Raw genomic sequence first — 25,151 nt, 5'->3', positions numbered from 1 at the left:
AAATATAGTCCAGCCCCCACAAGGTCTGAGGGATAGTGGACCCACCCCCTGCTGAAAAAGTTTGCTGACCTGTGCTCTAGAGAGTTTTGCCCATGCACAGAACTTTTAAGCTGGCATGTAGCTGGGAGGTATGTTTAAAAAAATAAAAAGCAGAAAGAGACCTGCCCCAATCACATATGAAGAAGTGGAACAGAGAGACCAATTTTTAGAGCAAAGGGGAAACGTGTGTTTTGGAGGGAAGGAAATCTAACCTCATCCAAAGGCATAAAATCATAGAACTGGAAGGAACCTTGGAGATCTTCGTATATCCAGTTCTGGGCACCACAATTTATGAAGGATGTTGACAAGCTGGAATGTGTGCAAAGGAGGACATCCAAGATGATCAAGGGTCTGGAAACCAAGCCTTATGAGAAACGCTTGAAGGAGCTGGGTACGTTTAGCATGGAGAAGACATGGAGAAGAGATATGATAGCCACCTTCAAATATCTCAAGGGCTTTCACATGGAAGGGGGAACAAGCTTGTTTTCTCCTGCACTGGAGGGTAGGACTCAAAGTTACAAGAAAGGAAATTCCAACTAAAAATGGTCTCCCTCGAGAGGTTGTGGACTCTCCTTCCTTGGAGGTTTTTAAGCAGAGGTTGGACGCCCATCTGTCATGGATGCTTTAGCTGAGATTTCTGCATTGCAGGGGTGTTATGTACTGAGTTGAATAGGATCCAAACTGCAGCAGTCTGATTGGTCCTAGAACAATAGGATCCAAAATGCAGCAGTCTGATTGGTCCTAGAACAATGCAGCAGTATGATTGGTCGGCAGGAGCCACCCAATCCAGCTCCAGATAGAAGTGAAACCACAACCTGATTGGCCTACAGGAGAATTCTGGAATTAGCCAATCACGTGCAGCCCATTGTGTAAATAATGTATATAAAGCAGATACTTTGAGGGGACTTTCATTCCCTCCTCACCACTATGAGCTGAATAAAGAGCATGAAATCCTCTCTCGACTCTGAGTATATTTCAAGGGGGTTGGGCTAGATGACCTTTGGGGTCCTTCCAACTGTGACTCTGTGAGGACAATCACATATTGTTGTGAACAGGGATTTTCAACTCTGACAAATATGAAAGATCAGAAGAGAAAGGCTTCTTCGTGTTGATGAGAAGATCTCAAAGCCACACAAATGGCCCAGATGAGAGGGGCAATATTGCAAAACATTGGAAGCCCTTGATTATTTGTTAGCTGAAGAGGGAGGGGTATGTCCAAAACTCAATTGGTTTGACTATGTCTGAGGGTAGTCCTTCTAGAACGTTCTCACAAACTGTCACCTGTACAATGACCCCAAATTTCTGCTCGTTACCACTTACTGTTTTCCTTCGGGAAAGAAAAATAACCTCTGGCATAAAATTACCCAGAAATGCACTGAATTTTGCCATTAGGCAAATGTTTCTCTTAAGTAATGTTTCCCTCTTTTCTCAATTTTGTTTTCTGTGTGTTTTTGCAGCCTTTCATTTATTATTTTACAATAAAGAACAGCAGCTTTCAATAAAGAACAGAATGAAATGAAATGTTGTAAAACTGCACAGAATTTTTTTTGTTGCCCTCCACCCCCAAATCTCTGAGCTACAAGAGAATCCAGGCACTCCAATGCTTACCCATCCTTCCAATTCCTTGGAATAAATATGATGGTTATCTTTAGGATTGTTATGTACTGAGTTGAATAGGATCCAAACTGCAGCAGTCTGATTGGTCCTAGAACAATAGGATCCAAAAGGCAGCAGTCTGATTGGTCCAAGAACAATAGGATTCAGAATGCAGCAGTCTGATTGGTCCTAGAACAATGCAGCAGTATGATTGGTTGGCAGGAACCACCCAATCATGCTCCAGATAGAAGTGAATCCACAACCTGATTGGCTTACAGTAGAATTCCGGAATTAGCCAATCATGTGCAGCCCATTGTGTAAATAATGTATATAAGGCAGATACTTTGAGGGGACTTTCATTCATTCCTCCTCACCACTATGAGCTGAATAAAGAGGATGAAATCACTTTGCGACTCTGAGTATATTTCAAGGATATATGGTTTTATTTGCACATATATACGGCCTTAAGAAAGGATGCAGGGGCTCACAGCACAAACGCTCAGATCTTGCCTTCCTATTAGGTTTCCAGGGTCAGTCTCCAGCTTCCAGCATCACAAACGATGCCTGATGAGGAACGGCTAAGGGAGCTGGGCATGTTTAGCCTGGAGAAGAGGAGGTTAAGGGGTGATATGATAGCCATGTTCAAATATATAAAAGGATGTCACATAGAGGAGGGAGAAAGGTTGTTTTCTGCTGCTCCAGAGAAGCGGACATGGAGCAATGGATCCAAACTACAAGAAAGAAGATTCCACCTAAACATTAGGAAGAACTTCCTGACAGTTAGAGCTGTTTGACAGTGGAATTTGCTGCCAAGGAGTGTGGTGGAGTCTCCTTCTTTGGAGGTCTTTAAGCAGAGGCTTGACAACCATATGTCAGGAGTGCTCTGATGGTGTTTCCTGCTTGGCAGGGGGTTGGACTCGATGGCCCTTGTGGTCTCTTCCAACTCTATGATTCTATGATTCTAAACCAAAACAAACTCCCCCTAGGATGACTCTGCATGCAATCAGGTGAGGGCTCATCCCTTCCTGGAAGCATCTTCAGTTGTCACTACGTCAACACATATCTTCCTACCTAACTCTTCAAGATGCTGATGAGACCAGCGAGCGCAATTATTTTAACAAAGGACTTGACTTGTTTCGCCAGGTTTTCTCTTGCAGATTCTAACCTTTCTTCACGGAGCTAAGAGGGCAGAAAACCCAGTGGGAATAATCTAGTTGCATGTCTACCTAGCTGAATCACCTAGAGCAGGTGGCCCTCCAGGCCTTTCTGGTGGCCCTCAGCAACAATTGATACTCCCCCTCCCAGCCACCTAGCAAGTAACAAGGAGGGCTCATGAGGAGCAAAAATACCTGTCTCTCCTGGGCCTCTGTTGCAATAACAGCTTATCACAGGTCTTCTTTAGGCAGTCCTAGTTATTTTGGGGCCGTGGTTGACTTTGGTGCCCCCTTTCACTGCACATCAGTATGTATAATAATAATAATAAATTTTATTTATACCCTGCCCTCCCCAGCCAAGACCGGGCTCAGGGCGGCTAACACCCGATATAAAAACAAATTGGTTGAAATACAACTTAAAAACAAGATTAAAATACAACATTAAAACATTAAAATACAGCCTCATTTCAATGGAAACTCAAATCAAAAACTTTTTTGGGGATGAAAACGTCAAGTCTTCACCAAGGCTAACTTCCCAGACTGGTCCTACTGGCCAGAAAAAAGCCAGGGAAGTCCCCAAATAGGAGTTCCAACACAGAAGGAGAAAGGAAAAAAGAAAGGGGGGGAAATCAAATTGATTCCAAGCCAAAGGCCAGGCGGAACAATTCTGTCTTACAGGCCCTGCGGAAAGAAATGAGATCCCGCAGGGCCCTGGTCTCATGAGACAGAGCGTTCCACCAGGCCGGAGCCAGTGTTGAAAAGGCCCTGGCTCTGGTTGAGGCTAATCTAACCTCCTTAGGGCCCGGGACCTCTAGGGTGTTGCTATTTATGGACCTTAGGGTCCTCCATGGGGCATACCGGGAGAGGCGGTCCCATAGGTACGAGGGTCCTAGGCCGTGAAGGGCTATGTGTTGTGAATCCTGCTTCTGTACCAGCTATGCCCACACAATTGCTAAGAAATAGCTTGTTTAGTCTGAAAGTCTGAGGAACAGACCTCAGGCAGGTTTCTTCATTGTGTGGGTTTTCTGATGTATTTTAAGGTTTCTGCTTTTGCTAAACCTCTTCCCACACTCCTTACATTTATAGGGTTTCTCACCTGTGTGAGTTCTTTGATGTAAAGTTAGACTACTGCTCACGCTGAAGCTCCTTCCACACTCCACACATTTATATGGTTGCTCTCCTGTGTGGGTTCTTTGATGTGCAGAAAGGCTTCCACTCACACTGAAACTTTTCCCACATTCCATACATTGATACGGTTTCTCTCCTGTGTGGATTCTCTGGTGTGCAGTAAGGTTTCCGCACTGACTGAAAGTCTTTTCGCATACCAAGCATTTATAAGGTTTCTCTCCTGTGTGGGTTCTTTTGTGAGCAGTAAGACTTCCACCATCACTGAAGCTCATTCCACACTCCATACATTTATATGGTTTTTCCCCTGTGTGGGTTCTTACGTGTGAAGTGAGGTGTTGATGTTGACTGAAGGTCTTTCCACATTCCAAACATTTATATGGCTTTTCGCCCATGTGAGTTTGTCGGTGTGTATTAAGGTTTCCACTTTTGTTAAAACTTTTCCCACACTCCATGCATACATATGGTTTCTCCCCTGTGTGGGTCCTTAAATGTAAAGTAAGGCTACTGCTTACAGTGAAGCTTTTTCCACACTCCATGCATTTATATGGCTTCTCCCCGGTGTGAATTCTTTGATGTGAAGCAAGGCTACCGCTCACACTGAAGCTTTTCCCACATTCTAGGCATGTATATGGTTTCTCCCCTGTATGGGTCCTTTGATGTGAAGCCAGACTTCCACTTACACTGAAGCATTTACCACATTCCAAGCATTTATATGGTTTCTCTCCTGTGTGGGTTCTTGCATGTGCACAAAGACTTCCACTATCAATGAAACTTTTCCCACACTCCAGGCATGTATATGGTTTCTCGCCTGTGTGGGTTCTTTGATGTGTAGCAAGACTACTGCTCACGCTGAAGCTTTTCCCGCATTCCATACATCTATACGGTTTCTCTCCTGTTCGTTTTCTGCAGTGTCCATTTAATATTGGTTCATTTTTTAATATTTCCTCCTCTACTAGAATATCTTCGCTTCTCTTTCCTTTCTGATCTTGTGCGGCCAGAGGTTTGTGGATGCCAGCATCCTGAGAAGCACTGGGCATGTTCACATTCTTTGAATGGTTTCCCTTGAGCCTCTTTTGTTCCATTTGATTTCCAAATATCTCTGTTCCGGCTTCAGCTTGGGTTGTTTCCAGTGACACTACAGATGGGTTCCTATAATTCACGCTGTCTTGCTCATCACCTGCTTGGGGGGTGGAAATCCCATGAAGAGATTAGTACAGTAACCAAGGATTTCAACAAGCACAATTTTAAAAAGTTAAAAATCTCCCCTTCCTGAAACCTGCATCACCTTTTGAATATGCTACTATCTCAGAAAACAACCTGAGTTCCTACTTGATTTCAGTAGGTGTAGAAATGGTGGGTGAGGGTTTTCTTCTTCTTCTGTGATACAACTGTGATCTCAATTTCTGCAACTTAATATAATAAGGGTGTTTGTGCGTATGAGAAACCCAGCAACATACGCACTCTGTATATTTATAAAGGACCTTGAAAGCACCTGAGAGGGTGGTGCAACTTTCCTGAGAAGAAATGTGACAAAGAACCAAGCTTTATAGGCAAGAAAAATGGCAAGTAATGCAGGTATATGATGCAAATAACATAATGCATGATGGAGAGAGAGATTAAGAGAGATTTTCTCCCCTTATCATAATACTATAACTCTGGGTCAGCCCAGGAAGCTGAATGTTGGAAGATTCAGGATGGCAAGAGAAAGTTCTTCTTCACATGACACATAATTTAACTATGGAATTCGCTCCCATAATAGGCCTGGGCAGTGTGTGATTTCGGTGTGTGATTTCAGGCTGCAGGGCAAGTGCTCACGTTATGGAAGGCACACAAAAACGAAAACAAAAGAAAGCAACGAATCTGTTCACGCACACAAAGCCAACAGGGACACAGCTTGGTGAGACTTGCTCCCTGATAGCTAGCTTTCTACATGCATTCATATTTTTTCTTTTCTTTTGGCAATGGGTGTGTGAAAGGGAGGATTAAATTCCACTTAGATCCTACCAAGAGCCAAAAGGCTGCGACAGGAGGATATAGCCTTACACTCACATCCATGCAAGCATCACTTCTCCCTCAATGGAAGTGTGTGTGTGTGTGTGTGTGTGTGTGTGTGGCAACAGCCAAGGCCAGGTCTAACACAGTGTAGCAGGGAAGGCATGTCCAGAGCACATGGCCCAGCCTCCCATTTCCACACTGGCATCCCTACAGAGCCCTGAGAAATATCACAAAAAGGACCAACAATGGGTGATCTTGGGCCAGTAGCTGCCTCTAAGCATAACCTACACCACAGGGTTGCTGTGAGGATAAAATGGGGAGGAGGAGAGCTATGTAAACCACCTTGAGCTCCTTGGAGGAAAGGTGAGATAGAAATATAATAAATATATAAAATAAATCAATAAACATCTATCGACAAAGGAAAAGGAATCTTACCCGGAGTGGCCATATTCCCACAATTCTCTGGCATGCCTTTCTTGAAGAGCTCTTTAGCCTGGATCGAGGAGATCTCACTCCACTTTGGTGAAATACACAGCTGCCTCCTCAAAGGATTCTAGCCCCTGAAAAAATAAAGAAAATTCTCTATTAAGAAATAAACGCCCATGGACATAAAAAAATATTACTATGGTTCCCAGCAAAGAATGAAAGGGTGCTATAACTGAAGAGATTTGTGTCTAGTTTTTATTTGATTATTAATATTTCTTACATTTCTATACTACCCTTGATCAAAGGGTGGTTTGCGACATAAAAGCACAGAAACGCATACCACAGTAACAAGCAATAACAATAAGCCTCCCTGCAAATATTATTATTTTAATTGTGCATGAGAGAGACCTTGAAGATCATACACCCTTCTCAGCTGCTTCACCTTAATATCTTGCAGTGCCAAAAAAATGAAAGAGGCAAATCCTTTCAGACACACACTCACAACAAAGCAACATGCCTATGTCACCTCCACACCATACATTTAAAACACATTCAAAGCACATGGCTTTCCCCAAGGTTTCTTGGGGGTAGTAGTTTGTTAAATTCGGTGGGAAGGGAGACACTACCGTTCCTAGGACTCATTGAGCGTATCTAGGACTCATTGGGCATCAGTGGCGTAGCATGGGGGGTACAGGGGGGGCCGGCCGCACCGGGTGCAACATCTGGGGGTTAGGGTTACGGGGCGCAAATCCACGGGTTGGGGAGCGCAAATTACTTGCCTTGCCCCGGGTGCTGACAACCCACGCTATGCCACTGTTGGGCATATCCATGGTGCCCCTCACAAGGACACATTTTACAACTGGTTTAAGTATGACTGAATAAGCAAAAATAAAAAATACTTGTGATCTATTATGGTGAGGCTCACAACCCATACAGAATGACACAGCTCAAAATCTCTCAGTCACTTTGCACAAGCCAAAGCTCGAAAAGCCACACCTGCAGCAGCTGTGCACTGTGAAACACAGCAGAACCACCACAGTACTTACTTTTCACAATGAATGTTTGGCAGCAGTTCCTGTATTGTGGTATGCGTTAGAATATCCATTATTTTTATGTTTTAAAATAGTAAATATATAAATAATAATAATAATAAATAATTTTTACATTTAAAAATAATAACAAAAAATTCCAAAACAAAGGAAAGGTATCCAGTTGACCCCTTACAGCTTAATTTATTATTATTGTTATTATTACCATTACTACTACTATAGAGCTTACAGGGTTAAATGCTGGTCTATGACTGTAATAAACTGACTGAATCAAATTAAGCACTAAGCGCTCTGGTTAACTTGCCTCTGGTTTTTACCTAGCGCAAATGACCTCAAGGTGGAAATTGAAAAAGGAACACACTTGAAAGCTAAATGAAGTAAGTCCTTTTTTTTTTTTAGTTGGTACCCAAACAACCTGCAGAGCTTTGGAGGGGGGAAAAGTTCATAGCTGTCAACCTTTCCCTTTTCTTGTGAGGAATCCTATTCGGAATAAGGAATCCAATTCGGAATTTCTCTTAAAAAAGGGAAACGTTGACAGCTATGGCTGGGGAAGCCCAGCCAGATGGACGGGGTATAAATAATAAATTATTATTATTATTATTATTATTATTATTATTACCCACAGAATCATGGAGTTGGAAGGGATCACGTCCACCCTACTTGCTTTTTGCCACATTCGCCCACTGCAGACAGTCCATGGGAACACCCCCCCACCCAGTCCCTGAGCTGAGCTTTGTATCACTCTCAGCCTGCAGGTCTCCTGAGCTCCATCTCAGTGAGAACTGAGCTAATCTTGCGGTTGGCAACGGAGGGTGAAGCATTCAAGAGGCTCTTGCAATGGAAAGAATGCAGATATTTGGGGCCCACTTTGGATTTGGACACATCAACCCCCCATGACCTACCTCCCCTTGCTGCAGAGCGCAAAACTGTGGCGGGGTTGCCCCCTTCCTTGCAATTTGGGGTGTCCCCTCCCTGCCGCCTCTCAGGTTGTTTCTGCTGCGTTTGCAGCACCCAAGTGGCCTTCCGGGGGGGGGGGGGCGCAAGCCTGGGCCGTGTTTCTGGAGTTCCTGGGGTGCCCAGGGGACACGACCCCCCTCTCAGCCTCTCTGATGTGCTGCAAAGGAAAGCAGAGCCATGCATTTGACGCCAGCTGGGCTGCAGCAGTTGCCAGGGGGAGGCATACAGGATCCAAGCATCTTTCACCCAACGCTGAGGCTTTACCTCTTTGATCTCAGGAGGCTCAGTCCCTTTCCTGGAACAGAAAAAGGAGCGTGCTTTACTATTGCCTTGCCCACTTCGCTTTCTTTCCCCAGCACTCCCCACCTCTCTCTCTCTCTCTCTCTCTCTCTCTCTCTCTCTCTCTCTCTCTCTCTCTCTCTCTCCTGCCTCTCTAGGAATCTCAACTCAATTGATTTAACCTTTGGAGCGCCGGGCAGTACTCTCTCTCTCTCTCTCTCTCTCTCTCTCTCTCTCTCTCTCTCCCCACTCCCATGTCGCATTCTGCAAACCTTCACAATTCTGAGCGGTTTTAACAGTCAGGGTACTCCAGGAATTGTAGCTCTGGCAGGGGAATGGGAGGTCTGCCAGCGGCCCTCAGCACCCAGAGCAAACTACAGGAGGAGGCAGCCAGCAAAAATGAGGGCAGGAAGGTTGGCACAGGAAAAAGGTCAACATAAGAGCCGACAGCAAGAGCTGTTCGACAGTGGAAAAATCTCCTTCTGGAGTTGGTGGACTCTCCTGCCTTGGAGGTGTTTAAGCAGCGGTTGGATGTCCATCTGTCATGGATGCTTTAGCTGCGATTCCTGCATTGCAGGCGGTTGGACTAGATGGCCCTTGGGGAGCCCCTCCCAACTCTACAATTTTGTGATTCTAGGGTTGCCATACTTAAAAAACCAGGACACTCCAAGCTTTTTTTTTAAAACCCGAAAATTGTTGCGCTTTTTTCAAACAACTCCCCAAGTTGTTGAGCTTTGGACCCTGAGCCTAGCCTTGGAGGCTCTCCTCCCGCTGAGGTGAATGGGGTCTTTGGGATGGATGGGGGAAGGGCAGAACTCCAGGAGGAGCGCAGGTTGGGGAAGAATCATGAGGCTGAACTTCCAGGCAGTTCTTGTAGTGGCCAAAGAAGAGGATGAGGATAATAATAATAATAATAATAATAATAATATATTTTATTTATACCCCGCCCATCTGGCTCGGTTTCCCCAGCCACTCTGGGCATCTCACAACAAAATATTAAAAACACAATAAGACTTAAAACATGAAAAACTTCCCTAAACAGGGCTGCCTTCAGATGTCTTCTAAAAGTCAGATAGTTGTTTATTTCCTTGACATCTGATGGGAGGGCATTCCACAGGGCGGGTGCCACTACCAAGAAGGCCCTCTGCCTGATTCCCTGTAACCTTGCTTCTTGTAGTGAGGGAATAACCGTAAGGCCCTTGGAGCTGGACCTCAGTGTCCGGGCTGAATGATGGGGGTGGAGATGCTCCTTCAGGCATACTGGGCCAAGGCTATTTAGGGCTTTAAAGGTCAGCAGCAACACTTTGAATTGTGCTCGGAAATGCACTGGGAGCCAATGAAGATTCTTAAGGACTAGTGTTATATGGTCCCAGTGGCCACTCCCAGTCACCCATTTAGCGGCTGCATTTTGGATTAGTTGTAGTTTCTGGGTTACCTTCAAAGGTAGTGCTAGCTGCATATTCCTGCACTGTAGGGGGTTGGACTAGATGATCCTTAGGGTCCCTTCCAAGTGTACAATTCTATGATTCAACAAGTGTCTCGTCAGCCACATTTTATGACTCCTTTCACGAGCCAGGTAGGACAGCTTTTGTATTGTGAACTCCTTTACAGTGTGTCTGTGGCAGCATCCAGTAGCTGAGGAGGAAGAAGAAAGGGGCAGATAGAGATGCGGAGGGAATGAATAAAGCTCTCTTTGAGAATTGTTTATTTCTTATGGTTGGAAGGGTAGACAGGAAAACAGGATGCCTGTACCCCAGCCTTAACTGCCTTGTCTCATACACAAATGTGGAAAGTTAATCCCTCTCCTAAACTAATTCCACTACTTTGAGGACATAAGCTTTGTCTGGCTGCTTTTTTCAGATAAGTACTTTAAAAAACTAATAATCTGTTGTTGGCATCCATCCGTCTTGAGAGACAATGGAGTGTGCCTCTGGAGGTGAAGCCAAACTGCTGCGCTAGGAGCACCAAGCCAGCAAGCAAGCCTGGGCAGTGTGAATGGAGGTCCTGGGCTGCCCAGATGACAAGACTCAGCCATTTACCTTCCTGCCAGAGCATTACCTATTTATCTACTTGCACTTTGACATGCTTTTGAACTGCTAGGTTGGCAGGAGCTGGGACTGAGCAACAGCAGCCCACCCTGTGTGGGGATTCGAACTGCCGACCTTCTGATTGGCAAGCCCTAGGCTCAGTGGTTTAGACCACAGCGCCACCTGCGTCCCTTTATCAGAAAGGATAGACCTCTTTTATTAAGGTAGCTTTGTAATCACTCAGCACCTAGTAATGTCAGCGGCATCATCAAAGGTTTGTTCCCCTGCTCATCTTCCAATGTGGTATATGCTACCAATTGCCACCATTACCACTCTGCATTCCACATGCAAACAGGTCAGCATTTACACAGAAGAATAAAGCGATGGCAACCTGAAATCACAAAGGCCAGTGTTGAGAAGGAGAAGAAGAAGAAGAAGAAGAAGAAGAAGAAGAAGAAGAAGAAGAGGAGTTTGGATTTGATATCCCGCTTTATCACTACCCTAAGGAGTCTCAAAGTGGCTAACATTCTCCTTTCCCTTCCTCCCCCACAACAAACACTCTGTGAGGTGAGTGGGGCTGAGAGACTTCAGAGAAATTGGGTTAGCTTCTGAAATTTCTCAAGACTCTGGCCGTTCATTACCACACTGATCTCGTTTTCAAAAAAATACACGTTCCAAGTTTCACAATTCACCACTTGAATCTTTTATTGTGTATTTAAAGCATAAACGTTAGTAGTGAAGTTTTCAGGTGCAACTGATCCTATTTTCTTGATTACATCTCAACCGCTACATTAAAAATGGACCAGACACAAATCACCAACAACCTCTAATCTCTAAAGTAACTTCGACAGGAAATGCAATTTGCAAAGGATGGAGTTCCGTGAGGCACCATTACAAATGTTTCATCTGCACAAGCATTCCAGCAAGCTGGTTGCAACACCCCCCCTCACCCGATGCTCTACTTTGGGTTTTTTCCTGAACTGCCGCTTCAGCCAATTTTGGGGGCATGGGTGGAGCCACCCCCATTACACATGATTTCTGCTAATGGGATTGATTAGGTGAATCTCAACCAGTGTTGGAAAGTGCGCAGTGGGTCTCAGAAATGCACCTAAGAAATAGATCAAGTATAAGAAAACTAGGGAAGATGGAAAATCAGCCACCATATATATTTTGACTACTTCTACACTATCTAATAACTAGAGCTTTTATACACTTGGTCCCCTTTCTCAAATACAGACTGGTCACACATTTCCTTCCCCCATTAATTACTGCAACGCATTATTAGTCTCACTGCTTGCTTTCTCAAATCTGCCCACTCAAATCTTCTGCTAATTTAATCTGCACTGTCCAACTTTACAACCAACTGATTATTTCCTACTATTCATATCCTCTCTTTCTAATCCACCCCATTAACCTTGGATGTGGGTGTAGGGGACATTTTCCAAAGACAATTACCATGCAATGTGTGTTCCCAATAGACAAGCTTTCTTACTGCACAAATAAAAACTGTAATCCAAAGAGGAAATTCTAGTGTAGGCACACTGATGGAAGGGATAATCCCCAGAAGCATGAGTGAGGAATACCTACTGTATTTGCAGGAAACAGAGAAAAGCATAATCTTAATAAATCCTAAAATATCAAAGAATTTGTCCCAGAAGCATGCCAGTGGGTTCTCAACTGTGTAGGTTCTCTGAAGTCTAAGAAGATTTGTGTTGATTCTGCATCACAGATGCTTCTTCCTTATGTGGATTCTTTGATGTCCACTGTGAAACTCATTTCATATACCACACATTCATATGGCTTCCTCCCTGTGCGGGTTCTATCCTGCGTAGCAAGTCTGCTCTCAGGGTGCACGTATTTAAATAATTTCACTCCTGCCTGCATAAAATAAGACACCACGCTATCTAAATCTTTCTTAATTTACACATTTATTATTTCTTCCCTGTGTTTTTTGAATATTTCGTAACCATTTTGCTATGCTCTTTCCACTACCCAGGGATTTATAGTCTCTCTTAAGCAATTTCTTTTGATCCATACTAAGATCTTTATGGATCATGGGTCATATTAAAGTTGGAATACAACTTCTGTGGGAAGCCAGGGTGGGAAAGGCTTTCTTAGGCATTTATATTATTCTCACATTTTTTGCTGCCAAGAAAGCTTTCAATCAAGATTGAAGCTTGGTTCAAACTCCATGCATTTATATAGTTGTTTCTTTGTGTGGGTTCTTTGATGGGTAGTAACACTTCCACTCTGACTGAAGCTTTTTCCACACACTAAGCATTTATATGGTTTCTCTCCTGTGTGAGTTCTCTGATGTGAAGTAAGGGTGCTGCTCACACTAAAGCTCTTTCCACATATCATGCATTTATAAGGTTTCTCCCCTGTGTGGGTTCTTTGATGTTTAGTAAGGTTTCCACTATCATGGAAGCATTTCCCACACATTAAGCATTTATATGGTTTCTCCCCTGTGTGAGTTCTTTGATGTGTATTAACGTGTGCACTCTGGCTAAAACATTTTCCACACTCCATGCATTTAAATGGCTTCTCCCCTGTGTGAGTTCTTTGATGTGAACTAAGCTTTTCACTATTAATGAAGCCCTTTCCACACTCCACACATTTATAAGGTTTCTCTCCTGTATGGGTTGTTTGATGTGTTTTAAGGTTTGCACTTTGGCTGAAGCACTTTCCACACTCCATACATTTATATGGTTTCTCCCCAGTGTGAATTCTTTGATGTAGAGTAAGGCTACCACTCACACTGAAGCCTTTTCCACATTCCATGCATTTATATGGTTTCTCCATAGTGTGCATTTTTTTATGTTTAGTAAGGCTTCCACTGCCATGGAAGCACTTTCCACACAGTAAGCATTTATATGGTTTGTCTCCTGTGTGAGTTCTTTCATGTGTTTTTAGATTTACGCTCTGGGTGAAGCACTTTCCACACTCCCTACATTTATATGGTTTCTCACCTGTGTGGGTTCTCTGATGTGTATTTAGGTTTGCACATTGGCTGAAGCACTTTCCACACTCCATACATTTATATGGTTTCTCCCCAGTGTGGATTATTTGATGTGCAATAAGGCTATTGCTGACACAAAAGCCTTTCCCACATTCCATACATTTATAAGGTTTTTCCCCTCTGTGGATCCTTTCATGTGAAGTGAGACTTCCGCTATCACTAAAGCACTTTCCACACTCCGTACATTTATACGGTTTCTCTCCTGTGTGGGTTCTTTGATGTTTAGTAAGGTTACAGCTGACACTGAAGCTCTTTCCACATTCCATACATTTAAATGGTTTCTCTCCTGTGTGGGTTCTTTGATGGATTGTAAGGTTACCACTCACACTGAAGCCCTTTCCACATTGCATGCATTTATAGGGTTTCTCCCCTGTGTGGGTTCTGCGATGATTATTTAGTGTTGATTTGTCTTTGAACATTTTCCCGCACACTGGACACTTTTTCACTCTTTCAGTATCTGGTGGAAGTTGAGGGGGGTCTGAACATGGAGAAGCAGAGTATTTCTTCCCCCAATTCTTTGACCGCTTTCTGTCCTGCCTTTTTGATGTCCTTTGGTTTCCAAATGTATTTTTCCCCACTTCATGCTTGGTTGTTTTCAACGAATCCAAAGATGGCTCCTCATGAATCTCATTATCCTTCGCATCACCTGCTTAGGAAGAAGAAAGGAAAGGGGGGGGGTGTTATTCAGTTATTCAGCTATTTCCCAGGCACTGAGGTAATGACCTACAAGATGTTACAGAACAGAATGGAAGAATTTTGGTCCAGAAAATCACTTGTCTATAACAGTGTTTTCCAATAATTACTCTGGTTTCTCCCTGCAGAGCTGTTCTGTGTTCCATTTTTTTAAAAAAAAAGAACTTAGACATTCATTTGCGTAATTTTTCCTCCCTCCCAATCCATTTCCCTTTTGCCTTTTCAAACTGCAAATCTGAGGCAGGGACTGATTCACTTCTTTTAGCTATCAGTATGGACGCGGGTGGCGCTGTGGGTAAAACCTCAGCGCCTAGGACTTGCCGATTGTCAGGTTGGCGGTTCGAATCCCCGTGATGGGGTGAGCTCCCGTCGCTCGGTCCCAGCAACTGCCAACCTAGCAGTTCGAAAGCACCCCCGGGTGCAAGTAGATAAATAGGGACCGCTTTATAGCGGGAAGGTAAACGGCGTTTCCGTGTGCTGCGCTGGCTCGCCAGATGCAGCTTGTCACGCTGGCCACGTGACCCGGAAGTGTCTGTGGACAGCGCTGGCCCCCGGCCTCTTAAGTGAGATGGGCGCACAACCCTAGAGTCGGACACGACTGGCACGTACGGGCAGGGGTACCTTTACCTTTTTTTTTATGGCCACTTTGAGACTCTCTATTTTGGCTGAAGAATAGGATAAGCAAACCAACTAATGAAGGAGTATGATTACCAGTCAGCAATAAAGACATCTGTTTCTATGTGAGTGCGACTGTATATTCATGGAATACTTGACTTCAGGAATCATTCTGAATTATGTTTTATTTATTTTCTAGCTGTAATCCACAACACCTCACCAGCAACAGGCAACACAGCAGATGAGACTTAGCAATGTTTGGGAAAGGAGATTGCTGGAACCTGCTGCTCTGTTTATCAGGTTCAAACCTTTAAAAAAATAAATAAAGTTTTCCATATTAGCACAGTTCTATGATCCTACCTCTTATTCTGCTCCATTAGATGCAGCAGACATTTTGTGTTATGCCATGCCAAAAGAGCAATTTTACGCTATGCCACACTCCCACAGGGACTTGTGACTAGAGCTCACAACACATTCTCATAATTCTGAATATGTCCAGGGCCCCAACCAAATGCCACCACTGACCTCAAGAGTCCCTGAATGTTATGCTGATGCCTGGGCTGGTGACTCCTCCCAGAACCGCCCAGTTTGCCAAATGTAGCTTGCACCAGTGAAGAATCACAGCGAAGAGGGCTCAAGTAGCAAGTTGGGAAGTCCCATATTTGTAAGTCTGAGAGGGCCTTTGAGTGGAAAGAGCCACAGGGGAAATGCCTGAATGACTAGCAGATTAGGTGAGGAATGTCTAAAGTAACTAATAAACAAAAGGACAGATATGTCAAAGCGGCAATTACAGGTCAATTATACTATATTCTGTAACCGAAACACCACACTGCACTGAGCCTGCATGATCAAGGCATTACATTACTCATTGTAGGTGGGAGCTACGTCTCTCCCTTTCCAAAGAGACAGCTGCCTCCCCTCACATGTCAACAGTTCTTTTCTGCCATTTGCTCCCAGAAAAAAGTGCCAGCACTGCATTTGTTTCTTCCTGCAGCATGCTGAAGGGAACCTGAGCAGTGTAGTTCTGCCTTTGTTTCCCAGAGAGAGAGAGAGAAAGAGAGAGAGAGAGAGAGACCAGGTGGATAGTCATTCTCTCACTGATTGGAACTGGAATTAATTTTGATTGGTTCTCCTGCTTGGAACAAAACACACACTCATAGACTCACTTAAGTGTAATCTTGCTTATTTGAATCCTGTCATGCAATAACCATTTTAGGGTTACTTATTTAAAAATTGTTTAGATTTTACATTCGCCAAGTTTTATTTACATATGTACTTTTGATTTCTCTATCAAATAGTTATCCTTTATTAGGCATAACAAACCACACATTATCAAACAGACACCGTATACAAATAAGCTCAACTTAACAAGGTTTGTCCTGGTCAGATCTTTAACTCCAGAGAAAATCAATTTGCATAAATAACACAATACAGCACTACCGAATCCCCGATCAATTAAGAACCACCAATTCTCTTTATAATGGCCCAGTCTTTCTACATGGACAGCACTCAAAAATTCAGCCACTATTAAAGCAATTTGATCATTCCTGTCCGAAAGCAGGTCCCGAACCCTTGGTAGCGTAGATATCAGCCTATTGAGTTGTAAGGCCTCTAATACTTGTCTTCTGGCATAAATGCCAAAATCACAAGAAAAGAAAATATGCTCCAAAGTATCAGGTTCCTGTTTACTACATTTGCAGAGACACTCTGATTCTGGCAGAGCTAAATATCTTCCTCTCACTATCATTGAGGGAAACATATTAAATCTGGCTTGAAGCAGGACCTGGAGGAATTTTACCCTTATGCTTTTCATATAATCAGTTATCCATATAATCAGTTTTCAATATATTCATATATAACCAGATATTTTTATAATGATTTTATAATCCATGTTTGAATCGTGAAAGCTTCTGCTTAGCTTAGCAAATTGCTTAAATCTGCAAAGCCTTAGATGAACTTTGTCCCAGTACCTCCTTGTTCTCTCTCTATCTCACCGAACAAGAAGGGAAGCGATAAATCTGATGCGCTGGCACATTTCCCCCCCCCCCCTTGTCCAGACAAAGTCTGGACAGTGAAACAGGAAACCGCAGGATGTCCCTAATAGCAGATGGTCTCTAGGAGCTCAACAGCTGAAGTTCCTCTTTGCCCTAAGTTTCTATTTCTTCCAATAAATCTAGGGGAAAGGTCGGACTGGTGTTCAAACTAAAAAGCAGAAGTTGGGAGAGAACTCTCTGTACGGTCAGGAGCAAGGCTTGTATGCGCTCATTAGCTTATTTTGCTGCCGTTCGCAATTGTATCCCATTATGTCATGATCTGTGATGTATGTACTCAGGTATAAAAGCCCCTGGGCAATAGGTCTCGAGGCCCAGTCTTTTGGAAAGGATTCCACTGGGTCAATTATTGCTCAGCAATAAACCTCACTTTCTTTTTCTCCAATTGCTGCATCTGTCAATTCTTGGACCCTATTTGAGTTGGTCACTGGTAGCTTTTAAAATCCTTGCAACAGGCTAACATAAACAGCCTGCACAATTCATGATTCTTCAGATTTGTCATAATATTTGTCATAATATTGTCTTTTCATAACATGAACTGCATTCACTGGTCCACTGCTGATACATTTAAAATAAAACTTTATTAAAGGGTTTTAGACTCTGGGCCACAAGGATATAGAAAGAGCTCTGCTGGATGAGGCCAGTGGCCCATCTAGTCCAGAGTCCTGTTCTCACAGTGGCCAACCTGATGCCTGTTGGGAACCAATGAGAACCCTCTCCTCCTGCAGTTTCCAGAAGTGGTTTTCAGAAGCACTAAAGGTAAAGGTAAAGGGACCCCTGACCATTAGGTTCAGTCTTGACCGACTCTGGGGCTGCGGCGCTCATCTTGCTTTACTGGCCGAGGGAGTTGGCATACAGCTTCCGGGTCATGTGGCCAGCAATACTAAGCTGCTTCTGGCGAACCAGAGCTGCGCATGGAAACGCCGTTTACCTTCCCGCTGGAGTGGTACCTATTTATCTAGTTGCACTTTGAGGTGCTTTCGAACTGCTAGGTTGGCAGGAGCAGGGACCGAGCAATGGGAGCTCACCCCGTCGCGGGGATTCGAACTGCCGACCTTCTGATCGGCAAGCCCTAGGCTCTGTGGTTTAACCCACAGAGCGACCCACTGCCTCCAAATTTGGAGGCAGAGCATAGCCATCATGGCTACTGGCCAATGATAGTCTTATCCTCCATGAATTTGCTCAATCTTCTTTTAAAGCCATCTAGGTTGGTGGCAATCACTGCCTTCTGTGGGCCATGTTTGGTCACCACTCGCTTGCCCACTGGTGTGATTTAAGAACTTCATTTTCAATACCATCCAAGGGGGAAAAGACATTCTTACCTACAGATGCCATGTTCTCATTGTCTTCTGGCATGACTTCCTTGTGAAGAGATCTATGCTCTGAATTTTGGAGATCTCACCCACCTTGGTGAAATACACAGTCACTGGCTCAAAGTACACCACCCACTGAAAGAAAGAAGGAAAGATTCTCTAATCAGAAATAATATATTCCTGAACTCTATATTTCCATTGAGTTCTTGCATTTCAATATTCACCACTAAATACCATTTCTTATACCTGCTTATTCAGAAATGTTTTAGCTGTCCATTTCAGCCGGGATCCAGTAACCCTCATGATATGATAGATGCACAGATTCTCTGGACTTTGTTTTTGAGCTGTTTACACACCCCATGCTTTAAAGGGGTTTTTGTCATATACAGTACTATACATCATTAACTTGTGGAATTTGCTGTCTTAAGTTGTACTAGCTGGCCCCAGCTTGGATGTCTTTAAAAAGGAGACAAAACCAGGCAACAGAGAATCACTATACTGTGACCCAGAATCTCCCTGCCCCTTCACGCCTGCTTGACAGCATCAATGTCCAGAAATTGCGCTTTTACAAGTCACTCTTTTGGTGAGGCAGTAGCTGTGCTTTGGGAAATTAGGCAGGAATCTTTACTATATAATTTAGTCTATGAATTAATAATAATAATAATAATAATAATAATAATAATAATTTATTTATACCCCGCCCTCCCTGGCCAGAGCTGGACTCAGGGCAGATAACTTGAATAAAATTTCAGTAAAAACGTAATAAGAAAAAAAGAAAAATTAAAATACAGGTTAAAATGCAATTTAAAATGCAGCTTCATAATTATTGACAATTATGTATTGTTTGGTTATTTATAAAACATATTTATATACCGTTATACAACCAACAATATAAAAAAATGGTTTATATCAGTAAAACATAAAACTGTTCAATAAAAACCATAAAAAGTTATAAACAGATAGCAATTAACCATTGTGGAAGGATGTTAACTTTTATGCTGTTCTATGTATACCACCGATTCTTTGATTGAGCCCTCTAAGTAACTATTATCTGGCCTAAAATTACAGTTTTACACTCACATATCCAATATATACCATAAAAACAAGATTCCAAAGAATCTCCTGGATTTCCCTCCTTCCCTTTGTGGGTCCTATCATTAGCCATTTCCCCTTGCATCTTTTATAACAATCCCAATCTTTTACATCCCCATTAAATCCAAAATTCACCATTAAACTACAAGTGTTATTCCAATTCTACTAACAATTTTAACAGTTTGCAATTGTTTTTAAGATAAATGATAAATTTCCCCCATTCTTTATTAGAATTTTGGTCTTTCTGATTCTTCCGGTCATTTTTGCCATTTCAACATAATCCATCAACTTAAATCTGCCATTCTTCTCTGGTTGGGACATTATCTTCTTTCCGTATATTTTCAGGACCCAGGTTATTTCTAGGGTTTTGTTTTGAATGGTTTTTGTTGTTGTAACCCACCCTGGGACCTCAGGGTGAAGTGAAGGTATATAATACTGAGATCAACAACAAGGACAATAATAATTTGCAGTCAGATAAACTTGCGTTCTTAAGGGGGGGGGTCATTTCCTTCTCTCTCTCTTTTAAACAGAGCTCTCCCCTTGCCCCAGGACTGAGCCTCTTTTCTCTTCTGCAGCTCCCCCTCCCCATGTCCTGGGGGGGGGAGGGGGTTTGAACCCCAACTGGGTGTTCAGAGGAGACCCTCTTTGGTCCGCCTCCAAGAGCCAGTGGTGGCGAAGTGCTTAGACACTGTTGGACTAGGGACTGGGAGGCCATGGCTGGAATCCCCCACTCAGCCATGAAGCTCTCACTGGGCTTGACCTTGGGCCTTCTGCCATCTTCTTGCCGCCTAACCCACCTCACAGGGTTGTTATGCGGATGAAATGGGGAGTTGGGGGGGAGAGACAACCAGGGAAGCCACCTTGAGGAAGGGCAGGGAAGGAGCGGTGAAACAGCAAACTAAATAAACAAACCCTGCCGACAGAAGCCCCTACATCAGGCAGCCCCAAACATGGCCCTCCAGCTGTTTTGGGACTACAATTCCCATCATCCCTGCATAGATGTCAACCTTTCTTTTTTTTGTGGGAAATTCCTTATTCCAGTGCCGTTTCCTGCTGCTATCCCGGATTGTTAGATATCCCGTAGACTGTCCTGGGACAGGTGAGGCTGCTGATCCCTTATTTTGAAATCTGAAAGTTGACAGCTATGCATCCCTGACCACTGGTCCTGTTAGCTAGGGGTGATGGGAGTTGATAGTCCCAAAACAGCTGGAGGGACGAGTTTGGGGATGCCTACCCTACATGCAATTCCCAGAGGAAATTGGGGTGAGGGTCTTTCTCTCTCTCTTCTGCCTCTTCCCCTCCCCTCCCCTCAATTCTTGGGTTCCTACCTCTCTTCCAGTGTTGCACCTCAGTACCTGTCAGGGGAAAAGGCGGGGTATTAATAAATAACAACAACAATTATAATACCTTGTAATAATAATAATAATAATAATAATAATAATAACGGGCCCACCTCGCAGAGCAACCGCTCAAAGTCTGTCGGCCAGCCTCTCTCTTGTTGGAAGACAAAAAGGAAGCGCCCCCCCATTCCTCCCCCATTAGACCATTTCCTGCCGCTCTATGAAACAGAACTCAGCTCATTTAACCCTTAGAGAGCCGAGTGGGTGGCCAAAAAGAAAAAAGGCGCTCTTATCCTTGTCTTCAAACTTTTGAAAAGCAGCATCCACAGAATCATAGAATTGTAGAGTTGGAAAGGGACCTCGGGGGTCATCTAGTCCAACCCCCTGCAATGCAGAAATCTCAGCTGAAGCATCCATGACAGATGACCATAAAGCCTCAAATGAGGTAGCCTCTGTTCCACTGTCAACAGCTTGTAAGCCCTGTGAACGAACAGAGGGAGGGGAAAGAGAGGGAGAGACCTGTCAACGGACTCAATCACAAAACCACAGGCCCAGTTTTGTGGTTGGGTCAGGGACATAGCTGTCAACGTTTTCCGTTTTTTAAGGGAAATCCCCTTATTCCGAATAGGATTCCTCGCAAGAAAAGGGAAAAGTTGACAGCTATGGTCAGGGATGTGTGGCTGGGGAGGGTGTGTGTTTGTGTTTGTCTGTGACAATCATGAAATAACTCCTTCTGAAGTTACGACCACACTACCTCCTGGTAGATCAACCTGCTCTCCTCTGGTTTTGGAAAGGAAAAAAAAAAGGTACAGCAGTGCAGAGTGCGGAGCCTTCCTTGCTTGGAGGAGGAGGAAAGAGCCTCTTTTTATCCCTGACCTAGAAGTTCTCCCCCCTCCTCTAAGACGCAAAGCTTCGCCCTCACCTCCCGAAAAATCTCACAGCGACTGAATTGGAGCCCAAGGGGTGCGCCAAATAGGATACTGCAGGCGAAGCCAGGAAACCGGATTAAGGAAAGCAACCCTTGTCTTGCATTGAGAAAGCAGCTGGGTAGTGGGATTGGAATAACACTTGTAGTTTAATGGTGAATTTTGGACACAACGGAGATGCAAAAGATTTGGATTATTACAAAAGATGCAGGAGGAAAGGGCTAACAATAGGACCCACAAAGGCGAGGAGGAAAGACCAGGAGATTCTGTGGAATCTTGTTTCTATATTCTATGCTGATGTTGTTGTTGTTTAGTCGTGTCCGACTCTTCATGACCCCCTAGACCAGAGCACGCCAGGCACTCCTGTCTTCCACTGCCTCCCACAGCTTGGTCAAACTCATGCTGGTAGCTTCGAGAACACTGTCCAACCATCTCGTCCTCTGTTGTCCCCTTCTCCTTGTGCCCCCCATCTTTCCCAACATCAGGGTCTTTTCCAGGGAGTCTTCTCTTCTCATGAGGTGGCCAAAGTATTGGAGCCTCAGCTTCAGGATCTGTCCGTCCAGTGAGCACTCAGGGCTGATTTCCTTCAGAATGGAGAGGTTTGATCTTCTTGCAGTCCATGGGACTCTCAAGAGTCTCCTCCAGCACCATAATTCCAAAGCATCAATTCTTCCACAATCAGCCTTTCTATGGTCCAGCTCTCACTTCCATACATCACTACTGGGAAAACCTTAGCTTGAACTATACGGACCTTTGTATTGTATGCTGATATGTTACTGTAAAATTTTAATTTGAAAAACCCAAATAAATATAAAAAAAGAGAAAGCAGCTGGGTAGGCGCCCTGTCTCCACCCCCCCAACAAAAAAAGCAAAGGCGTTGCCCTTTCCTTCCTCTCTTCCTCCTCACCCAAATGCCCCCACGTCCTGTCACCTCCAATGCTGCCTCTTGGCTCTTCCTCTCTGCCAAGGAACCCCACGTGGCCGATTTCCCGCGAAGAGATATCGAAGCCTCCTCCCACTTCGGAATTCCTGGGCGGGGGAGGGAGGCGAGGAATGACGTCATTGCCTTTAACCCTTGGAGCACCGAGAGGGGGAGGCGGTTAACGAGCCCCTCGAGGTTCCATTCCTTCCCCCGTTAAGAGCGTCTCTCCATCATCTCAGACTTAAGAGGGAGAAGCTCCGTTTCCTTTCATTCAGGTACCTGGGCGCCCAACTTCAGTCATTGGTCCTTCGTTGAAAGGGAGAATCGGTATGTGGAGAGGAATTCCCAGATCTCAAGCGTTCACTTACGAATGAATGTTTCTTACTGCGGCTAAACAGCCAGCATAGTAAAACCAGAATTTAAGCATAATTTTTACATAAATATTAAAACGGTCAAAGTGGAATTTAACAATTAGCATACTGATTAAATAGATTTAAAATACGTATCCAAGGAAATATAAACTCCATTAAAAGTTCCCCCCCCCTTTTAAATACCAATGACTTAGACTTATTTTGATGGGACTCCTATAAATAGGTGAGCAAAGTTGTAGGCATTTTAAACTGAGCCACCAGTCAGCTACCAGACCATAATCCCCATCCCAAGGAAGGAGAATCCTGGCAGACCTTTTAAGGTAGCCCTTTCGGACCTCATACCTTCCAGATTATGATGATGGTGATGATGATTTGCTTTCCTCACAAAAGTGACCCAAAGCAACTTACATTAAAACCAATTGAAAGAAGCATGACCAGTAAAAGCCGGGGGACGGGGGACCACATACGGGAGATAAGAGGTGAGTCTTACAGATCCTGCCCAGCTAAAATAAGCTACAAATGCCTGAAACCTTTCAAAAAAGAGGGTGCCAGGCATACCTTGGTGGTGGTGAGGGGGGCCATTTCACAAGTGGGGAGGCCAACACCAAAAAAAAGCCTGTTCTCATGTTGGCACCCTCTAGATCTCTCATGGAGGGAGCAACTGAAGAAGAGCCTCAGGTAACAATCACAGGGTTTGGGGCACAGGAGGGATCTCAGAGATCAGCAATGGCTGTCAATTGATTATGGGCCCAATTCAGGGTGTTACTATTGGCATTTAAAGCCCCAGGGAGGTAACTTCAGTGCTGCTAATGCAGCAGTTTGAAAAGTCACACAGGCAACAAAGCCTGTTTTAGAAAGTGGTAAAAGTTCCTAAATTATTGGTATAGTAACACAAGAATGGCTTGTGACAGCCATCCGGCTAAGGGGGAGCAACCAGCTTAGCTTCTTCACATGCTGAGTTCATCAGGTAGACTGAAGGGAAACAAAAGCTTGGTTACCTAGTTCCTCCCAAGGTGAGCTAGGCCTGGCAGGACAGCTTACTCTATGGTCGTAACCCATTCATGCATTAATTAGACCGGGGCCACAGCAGTGAGACTGCTAAATTCTAAGCAATTTTTATTTAGTTATTTCTTACATTTAATATCCACCTTCTTTCCCCAAGGAGGACAAGATGGTGTGCATCTTCCTCCTCCACATTTAATCTTCATGAACAACCCTGTGAACTCCTCCAGATGTTTTTGGCCTACAACTCCCATGATCCCTAGCTAGCAGGACCAGTGGTCAGGGATGATGGGAACTGTAGTCTCAAAACATCGGGAGGGCCGAGGTTGAGGAAGCCTGTTCTAGGTCTAGCAGACAAAATAACCACTGATAAATGGTCAGGTCTGGATGGCATTCCTCACATTTGGCTCTTCTTGTGCAAAAAAGAGGAGAATGGCACCTTCTCTTGGCTATAGGCAGGGCCAATTTGGCAGGATACCAAATTCAGGGTGAGCAATTGTAGTTGAAATGGGTCTATTGCACAAAAAGCCCCTTCCCCCAAGCTGGATTTTTTTCAAATAAAGGCAGCATCAGGAAAATGCCCCGACAGGTGTAGAATAGCCATTTGCTTGAAGCAATACCGTCTAAGCTCTCCACAAACAAATCAGAATGAATGTCCATAGAAACATAGAATCGTAGAGTTGGAAGGATCCCCAAGGATCACCTAGTCCAGTGGTGGCCAAACTTGGCCCTCCAGCTGTTTTGGGACTACAACTCCCATCATCCCTAGGTAACAGGACCAGTGGTCAGGGATGATGGGCATTGTAGTCCCAAAACAGCTGGAGGGCTAGGTTTGGCCACCACTGACCTAGTCCAACTCTCTTCAATGCAGGAAATGCAGCTAAAGAACCCCTGATAGGTGGCTCTCCAACCTCGCTTCAAAAAACCTGCAACGAAGGAGAATCCACTGCCTTCCAAGGTTGTCCATAACTGGCACCGCAACTGCGGGACCAAAATAAATGAGGCTTCAGGGTCTGAGTTCCTAGAAGGGGTTCAGCAGAAATTCATCTGGAATGACCCTCTTTCCATCTGACAAAAGAATTTCCTGACCCGGAATCGAACCCGGGCCGCGGCGGTGAGAGCGCCGAATCCTGACCACTAGACCACCAGGGATGTGC

At 44.2% G+C, this 25,151-nt stretch overlaps 2 protein-coding genes and 2 long non-coding RNA genes across 12 annotated transcripts; 1 reads left to right on the top strand and 3 right to left on the bottom strand.

Moving 5' to 3' along the window:
* Positions 1 to 2,064: 2,064 nt before the first annotated feature.
* Positions 2,065 to 8,764, bottom strand: LOC310670626 (uncharacterized protein). 4 transcript variants are annotated; one of them, XM_083426230.1, is made up of 4 exons: positions 8,290 to 8,764; positions 6,348 to 6,472; positions 2,603 to 5,097; positions 2,065 to 2,199 (listed from the first exon to the last, which is right to left on the bottom strand). In XM_083426230.1, the coding sequence occupies exons 2-3, from the start codon at positions 6,379 to 6,381 to the stop codon at positions 3,785 to 3,787; spliced, it is 1,347 nt and encodes a 448-aa protein (XP_083282356.1). In that variant the 5' UTR covers positions 6,382 to 6,472; positions 8,290 to 8,764; the 3' UTR covers positions 2,065 to 2,199; positions 2,603 to 3,784. The 4 variants fall into 4 exon arrangements, with proteins under 4 accessions (XP_083282356.1, XP_083282357.1, XP_083282358.1 ...); XM_083426231.1 differs by having other exon boundaries at positions 2,603 to 5,094; XM_083426232.1 differs by having other exon boundaries at positions 8,609 to 8,764.
* A 1,320-nt stretch (positions 8,765 to 10,084) lies between these two features.
* LOC310671152 lies at positions 10,085 to 15,320 on the top strand. The gene is made up of 2 exons (XR_014507835.1): positions 10,085 to 10,199; positions 15,177 to 15,320. It is a non-coding gene; the product is annotated as an uncharacterized lncRNA (long non-coding RNA).
* LOC310670510 (uncharacterized protein) lies at positions 11,330 to 23,574 on the bottom strand. 6 transcript variants are annotated; one of them, XM_083425967.1, is made up of 4 exons: positions 20,887 to 20,966; positions 20,762 to 20,788; positions 18,351 to 18,476; positions 11,330 to 14,318 (listed from the first exon to the last, which is right to left on the bottom strand). In XM_083425967.1, exons 3-4 carry the CDS (start codon positions 18,382 to 18,384, stop codon positions 12,811 to 12,813), a joined length of 1,542 nt encoding a protein of 513 aa, XP_083282093.1. In that variant the 5' UTR covers positions 18,385 to 18,476; positions 20,762 to 20,788; positions 20,887 to 20,966; the 3' UTR covers positions 11,330 to 12,810. The 6 variants fall into 6 exon arrangements, with proteins under 6 accessions (XP_083282093.1, XP_083282098.1, XP_083282096.1 ...); XM_083425972.1 differs by having other exon boundaries at positions 11,330 to 14,315; XM_083425970.1 differs by lacking the exons at positions 20,762 to 20,788; positions 20,887 to 20,966 and adding an exon at positions 23,551 to 23,574.
* On the bottom strand, positions 14,520 to 15,182 carry LOC310671207. The gene is made up of 2 exons (XR_014507895.1): positions 15,016 to 15,182; positions 14,520 to 14,651 (listed from the first exon to the last, which is right to left on the bottom strand). It is a non-coding gene; the product is annotated as an uncharacterized lncRNA (long non-coding RNA).
* Positions 23,575 to 25,151: the final 1,577 nt, after the last annotated feature.

The sequence above is a fragment of the Podarcis tiliguerta genome, assembly GCF_965153285.1.
Source record: "Podarcis tiliguerta genome assembly, chromosome: 2".
Classification (NCBI taxonomy): domain Eukaryota; kingdom Metazoa; phylum Chordata; class Lepidosauria; order Squamata; family Lacertidae; genus Podarcis; species Podarcis tiliguerta.
The sequence above is the reverse complement of the archived record's forward strand: the minus strand, read 5'-3'. Positions and strand labels throughout refer to the sequence as shown.

What these genes read in the sequence shown, in the direction of transcription:
- LOC310670626 (XM_083426230.1), bottom strand. Translation starts at nt 6,381, where the DNA reads ATGCCAGAGAATTGTGGGAATATGGCCACTCCGG. An exon ending in TGGGAATATGGCCACTCCGG is followed by an intron (nt 5,098 to 6,347) that starts GTAAGATTCCTT and finishes CCACCCCCCAAG; the next exon opens with CAGGTGATGAGCAAGACAGC.
- LOC310670510 (XM_083425970.1), bottom strand. Translation starts at nt 18,384, where the DNA reads ATGCCAGAAGACAATGAGAACATGGCATCTGTAG. An exon ending in TGAGAACATGGCATCTGTAG is followed by an intron (nt 14,319 to 18,350) that starts GTAAGAATGTCT and finishes CTTCTTCCTAAG; the next exon opens with CAGGTGATGCGAAGGATAAT.